The sequence below is a fragment of the Podarcis pityusensis genome, assembly GCF_964106645.2.
Source record: "Podarcis pityusensis genome assembly, chromosome: 1".
Taxonomy (NCBI): Eukaryota; Metazoa; Chordata; class Lepidosauria; order Squamata; family Lacertidae; genus Podarcis; species Podarcis pityusensis.
Genome location: NC_138028.1, coordinates 93,460,283 through 93,472,540, shown reverse-complemented (window position 1 = coordinate 93,472,540; position 12,258 = coordinate 93,460,283). Strand labels below are relative to the sequence as shown.

General features: G+C 45.0%; 1 protein-coding gene across 14 annotated transcripts in view; it reads right to left on the bottom strand.

Moving 5' to 3' along the window:
- Window positions 1-12,258, bottom strand: part of KALRN (kalirin RhoGEF kinase) — a 509,101-nt gene that overhangs the window by 481,949 nt on the left and 14,894 nt on the right. For 4 of the 14 annotated variants that reach the window (XM_081004655.1, XM_081004661.1, XM_081004662.1 and 1 more), the window contains exon 1: window positions 5,820-6,051. The exons of the other annotated variants lie outside the window; for them this stretch is intronic. In XM_081004655.1, coding sequence (XP_080860781.1) covers window positions 5,820-5,892 — 73 coding nt within the window. In that variant the 5' untranslated portion in view covers window positions 5,893-6,051. Of the gene's footprint in view, window positions 1-5,819; window positions 6,052-12,258 lie in introns of those variants that run through there. 14 annotated transcript variants of the gene reach the window in all.

The following is a 12,258-nucleotide window of genomic DNA, read 5'->3' as shown; positions in this document are numbered from 1 at the left end:
CAACTTCGTGAAACCCTGAATTTAGAGCATGTCAATTTTACAGAAATCTGTGCTGCTTCAGTCCTCTTTTTATTATTCATTTTCTCTCTCTTTTTTGCCATACATAAGATAACACCCTACTGTCAGGTAGAGCTAGATAACAGGGCTCTTGAGGGCCCTCCTAGTACTGCACAGTGGGAACCCAGAACAACACTAAACAGCAGCTCTTGCAGGTCAGTTTCTAGCTAAGGCCAACAGGGGAGAGTGCAGGGTGAATGTGACTCTCAGACTGGCAAATCAGAAGGCAGATAAACTACTTATTTATTTTTTAAGAGTGATACAGTCATTATGGAAGCCTAATGGAAAGTTAATGGGTGGTGGCTGTAGCTCACAGAGCATGTGCCTTGCATCTACAAGCTCCTTAGCATTTCCAGTTTAGACAAAAGGATCAGTATGGAAAAGGCCTCTGCCAGGGACCTTGGAAAGTCGCTAGGAAGGGCCTATCAGCATTCAGTAGTACAGCACATGCTTTGCATACAGGTTCAAAGTCCCAGATTGAATCCTTGAAACTCCAGTTAAAAGGGTCAGGTGACAGCGATGGAACTTTACAGTTGTTTGAGTCAGAAATTAATGTAGCTAGAACACCATCCGGTCAGCTTGTGATGGCTACTTCTTAGCTTTTCTAGACTGAGGGACAAATTGCTTGGAGACTTGAGAGCTCTCACATGTTCTTTAGATCCTTACACTTCCCTCATAAAGCAGTCAAAGGTGGGCAATCAACTTGATTCTTAGGTGTGGTTCATGTTTCCTTGAGAGAAAGTAAGGTCCTGCTGTCTTGAAAGAAGTGGTGGTTCTAATTCTCTTAAAAATTTAGGTCCAGCTCATGTGAGCCATTATTTCCCAGTATACAATGCACCACTTTTTAAAATAAGGTGCTGGAAAAGATGGAATTATAGGTAATACTCAATACCTGGATCCATTTCAGTCCAGTTTCTGGCCTAGCTATGGGATAGAAACTGCCTTGGTCACCCTGGTGGTGGATTACCAGGATCAGAAAAGAGAGAAGGAGGAGACTGCAATCCTGTTGATTCTTCTAGATATATCTGTGACTTTCAATATCACTGGCCGTGGAGAATGTTACATTTATGTAGAATTTCAGAGTGCTCTATTCGTGACTATGTGTAATGAGTAACAGAGCCACATTACCAAAAAGGCAGAGCAGGCACCAGCCTATGAGCCCCATGCCTTTTAGGAGCGCCACCTCTTGGTTTATTAAAATTGTTGGCTGGTAAAATAAAAAACTTATCAGGAGATACGTTTGCAAGGATGGGGAGAGATTTCGACTGGGGCCTCCCCAGGGTTTAATCTGGCACTGATGAGTAAGCAGCAGGCTATAAATTATGGTGAGAATATATCCTGGACCAGAATGGCAACTCTGTACTGAAAGAATCAGTGAGTGGCTTAATCTGCAACAACAAAATGTACTTCAGATGGGCTCATTGAGGAGATACAAGGAAGCTGTTTGTTGCTACACCTTCTTGGTCTTTTCATCATCCCCTATGGAATGGCCAGCTAGCAGAGATAGTGCCAGATGTGACCCCAAAAGTAATTTTATCTGGTCTCTCCCAAACTTTAATCAAGGGTCTGATAAAATGTTTCACTTGTAAGGGGGGGAAAGTTTCCTTCTTTCCAGAGTTTCACTCAGAAGGAAAAGAATTGGGTTTTCGAATTGTGCAAATTAAATATATTCCATGCTGCACTGTTATGTCCCTAATTCTGTATTTCACATATGTCAATGTACATACTTATTTGAATTTTTACTGTGCCAGAGTGCATGTGCTCCATAAATTAAGAGCATAAAAAGAAGACTGGTGGATCAGACCAAAGGCCCATCAAGTCCAGCATCATATTCTCTGTTGCCAACCAGATGTCTACAGGAAGTCCACAACAGCACTCCCACTCCCACTTGTACACTGGTATTCTTAGGCGCTGCTTCTGATACCAGAGGCTATAGACAGCCATCAAGACTATTAGCCAATTATAGCTTGATCCTGCATGACTTTGTCTAATCTGACTTTAAAGCTGTCCAAGTTCTTGGCCATTACTACACCTTGTGGTAGCAAACTCCACATTGCTATGTGAACCATGTGTTGTGTGAAAAAGTTCCTTCGTGCCTGTCCTGAATTTTCCACCATTCAGTTTTACTGGGTGGCTGGGTTCTATTATTATGAGAGATGAAGGAAAACTTTCCTCTGTCCACTTTCACCACTGGGAAACCTTCTGTTAGAAGCCTTCTTTAAGTAAGACCAGCAAATCTGTGCTTGCTTTGATCCTGCAAGCTGCTGCCACCTCTCACTTTCCTTGCCCCAAAGTCCATAAACCTATCTTCGGAACAGGTAAAAAGTGGCAGAAGATGCAGTGGCAAGCACTTCAAAGGCCCAATAAAACATCTCTCCCCCCCCCCCCCCGTGACTTGGACTACAAAACCAGGATTCCCAGCAGGAAAAGATGTTCTGCTGGGGCTTGGGACTACCTGCCACTTCAGCCTTCTCCCAGCTCAAAGTTAAGTTTCTGCAGCTTGGAGCAGAGGAAGGGGGAGGAAGAGGTTGTGGTGGGCACTTCATGGGCACCCTTGGACCTTTGCAAGCATCTGATATGAGCACTTACAAAAGTGCATTTTGGGGGAGGAGTAGGATGCTTGTGCATCTCCAAGAGCAACATATCCTTCCATCCCTCAGAGCACTATCTGGAGAACAAGGTGGTCCCTGATCATGAAAGAGTTGGCAAACTATAACTAAGACTGCAGGGAAAGACTTAAAAAACTAACTATGGTGCTATAGAGCAATGAGCCACAGTCCTTTCTAATTGCACCAGTGGAAATTTTCAGTGCAGAGGTTATTGTTTCTGGATTAAAACACAGCATTTGGTTGTTTATGAATGCTCTCTGTACTAGAGTTACTTCCTTGAATACTATGTTGACTGCTAGCATCTCCTCCCCCTTCCATTTTCTGGTATCTATTAACACTGAGAACGGCAACTCTAAGCACTCAGAACACAAGCATACACAAAGCAAAGAGCCAACAGAACAAGAAGTCTCCCTAGATAAATGGATTTTTTCCCAATAAGAAGAGATTTGATTTTGCCATGCTTGGGCCCACAGCCAAATGCCTAGATCTGTCTTTCACACTCACTCGCTCTTGTTCATAATTATTTGTATTAATTTAAAAGTCTGCCTGTTAACTTATCATTACAAACAAATGACACTTTTTGCGTCTATGAAATAATAACAAATTCTTGTGTGAAACTAAATCATAGCATGTACAAAAGTGCAATGGAAGGAGAAGCTTCTCAAACATCAATGGATATGAATGCCAAGAAACCTTCCAGGAAATCCATGGGGCACCTAAACAGGATTGTAATCAAGATTATTTTGGTATAGAATTTCTGGCAGAGCAGTCAGAAAAGGAAACATCTGATCAGAACATTATTTTTAGTAGCATTTCTTGCAGTAGAAGTGTCACTGAGTAGTTACCTAAACACACACTCAGAAATAACTTTTGAATAAAAAGCCAACAGTCTGTAGAAATAAAGGAATGGAGTGGGGGGTGGCTGGGCTGGAGAAAATTGTTTTAATAGCGTCCATTAAACCATGCACAGCCCAAAGGCACTTGCACACCAGAGGGCTATGAGAAATCTATAATTGCTTTGCTTGTAGCCTTCTTAAGGTATCAACAGGCAAATATCCATCAGCACCGTGTGGCTCCTGAGATATACACACAGCCAGACCTTATTATACTTATCCTCTGAGATCAAAGCATATTCACATAAATGGGGTGCAGCCTTCCATGGAGGGCAGCCAGGGGGCCTGTCATGGATCTGCAGGAATAAACTTCTTGAAAAGTTTGGGCGATGATGCGATTGTTCTGCTGTGGCTGGAGGAACACTCCGCGTGACTGATGATCAGGGCTGAACCAAAGCAGGAGAGAGAGGCAGCTGGAAAAGCAAAGCAGCTGTAGTTGCAGGAGTAAAAAGCAGCCTCAGTCTGGAAGGGTCAAGCCTCCATCTAAAGGGAGCATTTAATCCTTTACTATCCTTAATTAAGGCTCTGCCAAGTCGCCTGTAATTCTCCCCCTCCCCATGGAAGTTCTGCTAGTGGAATTGGAAAACACTGGAGGACTGTGAGGTGGGGGTTTTTTCTTATACTTTCATCAGAGCTAAGAACAGAATTTAAGACCAAACATATAGGGCTCTCCTGTGTACATGCAAGTTTCACAACCCCCCCTCCCCCATCATGCTCTCTTCTGATGTAGGCGCAGCTGCTTGTATTCAAACTTCTGCTGTTATGTTAGTACCCTCCCCTGAAACCAGAGAGCAAACACCAATCCCCAGGACACTGAATTACATCGTGACATGCCCTCTAAAATCACCTACTGAAAGACTTTGCCTGGAAAGTTCACAGCAGGAAAGCCTATACCTTGCTGAAAACCAAAAATCCACACCAGTGAGGTCTTCAGGGCACATATGAATGCAAACACCCACAGCTACACACACAGGTTGGTTGGCTAACACAGTGCACAAGCGGAGCCAGGAGCCAAGGAGGGGGTTTATGCAAAGATTTCATCAGAGATAATCAAAGGGAGACACAAAGCACTAAGATATGCTAACAAAAATAGGGATCTTGGTGCAATTTCAAACATGCCATCTCGACTAAAAGCACAGATTTGTTACCTGCAGAATAGGGAGGTGGAGAGGGGGGTCAAATAGGTTCCACAATAACTAATCATGGTCCCTGAATACTCTCCTCCCCACCCACGATCCTCACTCTCCTTACTCATCCAGCGAGGTAACATAGATTGAGGCAGCAGCTCAAAGATGGCTAATATCTAAGCCTCTGGCTCCATCGCCAGACCCAACCTGTACACCAGCCAAGCTTAAAAGGCGTATTTAAGAAGCCAGCATCTCTCCTAGTCTACACAACAGGCACACACCATCATTCAGCCCCTCGTTTGACTTAAGGCTGTAGGTTGGGGAAGATTTCGTGATGCTTTAAAGAGCCTGAAGTACAGCGGGCGATCTGGAGGGGTGTGTGCGTGTAGTGGATGGGTTGCAACCAAGCCTGCTCTCAGGTTTCCCAAAAGTGATCGAAGATCGCCCCGTTCCTGTGCGAAAAGCGAAACGCAGCATTGTGGGTTATATGCTGTATAATACTGATGAACCACTAGCCATGAAGCCCAGGAAACTCAACATATATAGGTTTCATCCATATGGGATGAAACCAGCAGAACGGAGAGCGAAACATCAGTCTGCTTTGCCTCGTACAACGGACTGACAGCCAACAGTTTGCCCCCTTCCCCCCTTCCAGATCCGTGGAAACAACCCAAAGCCCAGCGCACAAAAAGCATCGTTGTGCCTGGAGACGGCGGCTTCTCCTTCGAAAGTGTCTGTCGTGCCAGAGGAGCGGCGGGGGGAGGGCAGAGGGGGTTGGGATATACAGAGGAGACGATAAGTGGGTTTGGTTTGTGGTGGTGGGTTTTTATTTTTGTCCAATAATTACTGGTGTGGGAGGACAATGTAGGGCGGAAGACGAGGCAATAAATCCGGGGGGGGGGAATCAATTGGGGATCCATTTCCTTAGGGGAGCCCTCCCCCCCAAAAAAATACCCTCCCCCTGCTTCTCTCAAAACAAAGGGAATCCAACATCACACGCTCCGCAACGTAAACCATCACCCGAGATATAAACACACCACACACATCACCAAATCTCGCCTCCAGGTCTCGCCGGGGCGCTGGCAGCCCAGCCTGTCTCCCCAACCAGCCGCCGCCGCCCCTTTGCTCTTTACCTGTTCGGAAAAAGGCATCCACCTCGGAATCGGGAACTGCCCCTTCCTCCGCTGCCCCCTCGGCGGGGTTCATGGCTGGGCTCGGGGAAGAGAAGCAGGGGGCTCAGCAGCAGCAGCAGCAGCAGGCACGGCAGCAGCAGCAGCAACGATCCCGGCGGCTGGGTAACATCCAGTGAGTTGGGGAGGAGGAGGAGGAGAGGAGAGGGGCGAGAGAGAGAGAGGAGACACACACACACACACATACACACAGGCCAGGAGGAGGGAGGGGAGGGAGGGCGTGTAGGGAAGAGAAAGCAGGGAGGGGAGGGATGGAGGAGCCTTCAGCAGCCGCCAGCCCAGGCGAGCCCCATCCCTGCCAGGGGGTCTGCTGGGATCTTCGGCTACTCCTGCCTGTCCTCGGGGGGGGGGGTCCCCGCCTCCTCCGCCTCTTCTTCTTACCCCAAAGGCGTGTACACACACACACACACACACACACACACACACACACAGCAGTAGCGCCTCACGCTGCGCCCGCCCCCTCTCCTCTCTATTGTTCAGACCTGCTCTCTGATCGTTCTCTCTCTCTCTCCCCCACCCACCACCACCACCTCCTCCTCCTCCTCCTCAGCTTTTGCCGGCGATCCCCCTTCTCCTATTTGTTCCACGCGTGATACTCTCCCCCCACCCACCCAGCTAAACAAACAAAAACCCACCCACCCGAGGTAGGGATATACACAGAGATGACAGCTCAGTTTTCCCCGGGCGCCACCGCTACCACCCACCCGTCCCCCCGCACGACAACACCCCCATCTCTTTTTTTAATCCTCATTGTTGCAAAGCAGCTTTGGCAGGACTTCCTGAAAGGAGGCAGGAAAAGCTGGGAGGCGACGAGCCGCGTAAAGGGAAAGAGAGGGTCGCGTGCGCTTGAGGGAGAGGGGAAGTGCCCTGGGCGAAGATCAAAGGGGCTTCCTCTCTCTCTTCCCCTCGCCTCAATCCCCTTAGTTCGCTCGGGCCACCTTCCCTGTCATCGCAGCCTGCCTTTCCTTCTCTTTCTTTCTTTAGCCCACCTAAGCTCCTCTCCCCCTCGCCACCCTTTCCATCCTCTGATGATTCACCTCCGCTTGCCCTCTCATTATAGAAGCAGCAATTAAAATCCTTTCCTACTTAACCGGAAGAGTAACACAAGCAAACAAGAGGGTGTAGGAGCTGGGCAACGTTCAGGTGTGCAAGGAAATCCACGGTGGGCAGCCAGGGAGAGAGACGGGAGGGGGTGTCTAGCTAAGAAAAGGGCAGGGAACTGGCTCCTGTTGAATTTCAGAGAGCGAGAGGTGGAGGGAGGCGGCAGGAGAGCGGCTCCACAGACGTCACTTTGGTAATTGTTGCAGACTGTTGTATCAGTTGGTTTCCAAACAATAATTAGGGGGCTTGACAGTTTCCAGAATAGGACCTGAAGTTCCATTTCTAAAGATGCCCGCAAAGGTTTGTGTGAGAGAGGAAGTGGAAAGAGAAAGGGAGAGAAAATACCATGTTTCCAACAAGTCACTCCCCCCCCCCAAAGGATACTTCCAAGCTTTGCAGCTTAGAATTCATAAGAAGAGCTGCCTGTGGCATCAACACTCTGCATCACTTGTTCTGCCCATTTCCAGTCACTTCCTTCCCTTTCTATATCAAGTGAGTGAATTTCTGCCTCCTAAAGGCTCCCAAGATGATGCGTTTAGACAGTGGAGATCAATATTTTTATGAGGGTGGGGGAAGGTGCCTCTGTAGCTCAGCCAGGCCAGGATTACATGATGGAAGCACTTGGAAGTATAAGTGCTCTGTCCCAAAAGACTCCATATAAGTACTAGTTGGAAAGATACATACATATTTACGCAGGACGGAGTGACACTGGATAGTGTAACATCATAACAGACTCTGGTTTTTCTGTGTTTTATGCTAATCTTGCTCCGTTCAGGTCAGTAACGTGTGCCATTGTAAAAAATCTACTGTTAGATTTCTATAGCACTTGGATACCTTCAGGGGTTGTCAGGTATTTGTACCCAGCTGGAGCGTCTAGCAGTATTTATTACAATGGCTTCAGAAGTATAACACCCACCCACCCCCACAAAAATATTTAGACATCACAGAAAGGTTTAGAGGTTGTGAGATGGGATCAAACATTTGCTTCTTGCAGCAGTATCCAAACTGCCTTGTACTATTTAGTAACAGTTGGCCTGGCTGTAGAGTCGGACACACCTTTCTTATCTCAAAAACTGTTGTCTGGAGAAGAGAATCCAACCAGTGGTTGGTAGCATGACTGGCTGTTGTGGAGAACCATTGTAAAGACATGATCAAAAGACAAGACTGGGGTGATATACCCCCTCTAAACTACCCCCTTCCCTCCTCCCTCTGTTGAAATCGAGAATGTAAGCTGCTGGTGAGCAAGGGACTGGCTAATTTTGCTTATGCTACTTTGTAAAGTGCCATGTACGTAGATGCTGCTGAGCGATAAATTAGAGGTAATTAAGAATGTAGGAATAACCTTGCTGGAACAGACCAAAGGCTCATCTAGTGCAGCTTTTTGCTCCAACCAGACGCCTATTGGAAGACCACAAGCAGTACATGTGTGCAACAGCACTCTCCCTAATAAATAAATAGCCTTCCCCAATAAATGCTCCCCTCCTCTTAATTAGCATATTCTGAATTCTCATAAAAGCTCCCCCCCCACACACATTTGCCTTATGAGAACAAGATTTACAGTCAGAAGCTATAAGCTTATGTCATAATAAATTTTAGTCTTTCAGGTGCCACAAAACTGTTAGTTTTCCAACTTCCAGTCGTTGCTTGTTTTGCCATGTGTTCCTGTATCACCTCCGATGTGAACAACATTCTAATTCTAGTCTCTGTCATGTTCCTGGCCTGCTTAACATAGCTAGCTCCATACACTGTGTCCAGTCTCCTGAGTTCTCCAGTCAAGCCTGCTCCAGGTACCAGGAGAACTGAGCTTTGGTGGGTGAATGCAAGGGGCAGGGCCTTCCCAATTATGGCAGCAACATTGTGGAATGTCCTCCACAGGGAAGTCCACCTCACTACATCTTTGTGTACTTTTCATCACTTTGTCAAGATGTGGTTCTTATAGGGAGCACTTTGGAGGACAATGGCAATTATAAGACTTTCCTTCTGCAGCAGTGATAGAAAATGGCAAATCAGCCCGATTTTTATTATTGCTTTTTAAAAATGTTTTGTTGCATTTTTGTATTATGAATTTGCATTTTTTTTTTATTGCAAGTCACTTTGAGTTCTTACAGGAAAAGAAGAAGATTGAAATAAATAGATAAGCAAGAATTCCACAATAACAATCAGCTTTGGCTGATCTTCCTGATTCGGCAGTACAGCCTGAGAGGCTATGCTGCACTGACATTTGCCTGGTTATACTCCAGGAATATCTGAGGCTGCTGGTGGGCTCCAGTCATTGCAAAATCTGCCCATGAGCACAAAGGCCTCACTTCAGAGCCATAGTTTATTGGTAGAGCACATGCTTTGAATGCAGATGAACCCATATTCAATTCCTGACATTTCTAATTTAAATAAAAGGATCGGCTAGTAGGTGACAGGAAAGACCTTTACTTGGACCACTGTCAATCAGAGTGGCCCATCCTAGATAGACAAATGATAGTCTGATCTGGTATGACAGCATATTTACTGATCCAAAACATTTCTATATAAACAGGTGTGCCTTCAGAAGGAACTTCACTCACCACTTGCAGAGGGAGCAAACAGAGCAAAGAAAGACACTGTGAACTGTAAAGGTGCCATCCAGGAAAGGCATAATAGGCAGCATCCTTCACCATATTTCAAGCAACATGCTTTTATTCATTTGAAACACGTGCATTTCCTGTTATGATTAAGTATAAATAAAAAATTAAAAACCTTAAACAATTATCTTAAAATTAAGGTGCCACTCAATGTTCATGGGTGAACATTTTTTGCACAGCAGGAGACTTTGGCAAGAACAGTAAAAAGGTCCCCAAATTTCCTGCCTGACAGACCCCTCCCAAAATTTTACCTTATTGGCATCAGTTCATCCACACTGTTCACTACCTGTTTCAATTCTTTTTTTTAAAAAAAGTGTCTTCCCCCTGACCCCAGCTTTATTATTCCCCAAAATGCAATCCAGCCAATCACAGAAAATGATGTGAATGTGATGACATCATGAGGCCAAACAGCTACTGAGATTTAGCGCTGTGATGACATCATTGACGGCAAATGTAACCAATTCAGTGAGGTCAATGCTTTGTGCCTCACATTACTCTCAATCTGGATTGGCAGGGAGGATAAGAAGCGCAGTTGCTATGACAGCTGCTACTTCCTCCTCCTAAGTAAGATGGGCACAACTACACAACCCTTTTCACAGCTACTGCTTAATACTGAATATATTAGACTTGGCCTTTCCCTTTTACCCCTCCTGCTGAAGTCTGTTTTCTCCCTTCTTATGGCACCACCTGGAAGGATAGATAAATGTCGTTTACTGGACCAACATCTCAATAACCTTCACAACACTGCTCTTCAAATGAAAAAAGGAGTGATTTAAGAGGCAATAAATCTGGTTGCGCTGGGTATATCAGAATGTCACACATGTGCTTGTAAAGGACTGCTGGGTATTGCTGCAGACCATGATGTGGTGATCTACTTCCCCATCCATGGAAGATACTGGGGAAGTTAGCTCACTGCCCAGTCCAGACCTCTTGAACTGCTGCAGCTGTGAAGAGGGCAGAGGATGGAGGCAGAGCTGGACCAAGGAGAACGCATGGAAGGAGAAAAGACAGCTGGAAGGCATCCCATGAGAGATGAGAGTGGAGCGGCAAACCCCAGTGGGTGGTATCAGGAACAAACTATCACAGACTGGGGTGACCAGAGTGTCCAAGGAGAAAGGAAATTAGAGCAGAGGTCAAGTGGAGAACACTATTCCTAGCTATTTCATTACTTCATTATTTATTTATTATTTCATAAAATTTATACACCATTTGACTGTAAAAAAACCAACCTCAAAGCAGTTTAAAAATTGATTAAAAAATTAAAATCAAGAAAAATTCGCAAGCATACTTTAAAACATACAAATATTATGATCTTAAAATAGATTAAAATTACCTCCACTTACTAAGCATCTGGGGAGGCTTGTCTAAACAAGAATGTTTTTGTTTTCTTTTCAAAAAAATTATTAGTTTTCTCTTATAACACATAGACAAAAACACGAAAGAAAACATTACATTTGACACAACATAAAAACTTAACAACAATAAAAACACACAAAATAAAAGAAGAATTTTTTCTTCTTATTCCTTGGTGTATTTACATTGCTAAAAGACTTCCTCAACACCCTCCAATCTGGATTACATCCTATTACATATTTAGCAGTTCCCAATTTCATATTTATAACATCAGTACCTTCTTTCATTACAAACTTCTTAATAAACAAGAATGTTTTTAACAGAAAGCTGATGAGGGCTGTCTGAGGCAAAGGACAAGATGGTACCCCCCCCCATTCCATGTCCAGAAGTTGTTCAGCTAGGGTTGCCATTTATCTGGCTGAATGTCCGCGAAAATCCGGACTTATGGCAGTTCATGCTGGCAGGGCTGCTTTTGGCACTTTCCCCCACCCTCATAAAAAAGCTCAACAACTTTTCTGTCTGGATATTCACTGTTTCAAATATGGCAACCCTAGCCGGGCATCAACAGCATCCTCCTGAGAGCAGCAGTCTCTCTTAGGGGCCACATCACAAACTACATGGCCCTCACGGTTCTGTCCTCCAACAGCTCTCCATCATTTCTACTCTCTGCCCTGAAGCTGTGCAGACGGTATTGTAGGAACACAGCACACAATTTATAATACAGGCAAACATTATATGCTGGACATATTTATATATCTGGAATTGAAGGAACAAATTTGATGCAAAATAAACTTTTCAAGACTGCTTTTTTCTCTTGCTTTGTATTGAAATATAAAACAAGGTTTGCATTGCACTGTGAGAGACAGCTGGTTCCCAAGTGCAGTAAGAATTACAGCTAACTGAATCTGACTATGCTTACTGGAAATCAATGTGAACCTGTCTTTTAAATTTGGATATTCCACAGTACTGATGAGATTCAAAATTATTCATTCCTTTATTTATTTTGAATCCCTGTGTAGCTTTGGTCTATAGAACTGGCTGTGCTGGAAGGAGTATGCAAGAGTCTCTAGCACACTTTTCAAACTGATCATCTCCCCTCTCTGTATATTGCCATTTCAGAGAATCATAGAGCAGTTGATGGTAACAACCTGCCCCCCTTGTTCACTTTATCTGCCTAACCTGGGTTGCCAAGGGCTCATCCCACCCATCCAACACAAGGGACACAAAGGCCAGTTCAAAGTGAGACTGCCCTGGCACTCAATTCTTCCATTGCACTGACCTGGGTCACATGACATGGTAAGTTAAACTATGGC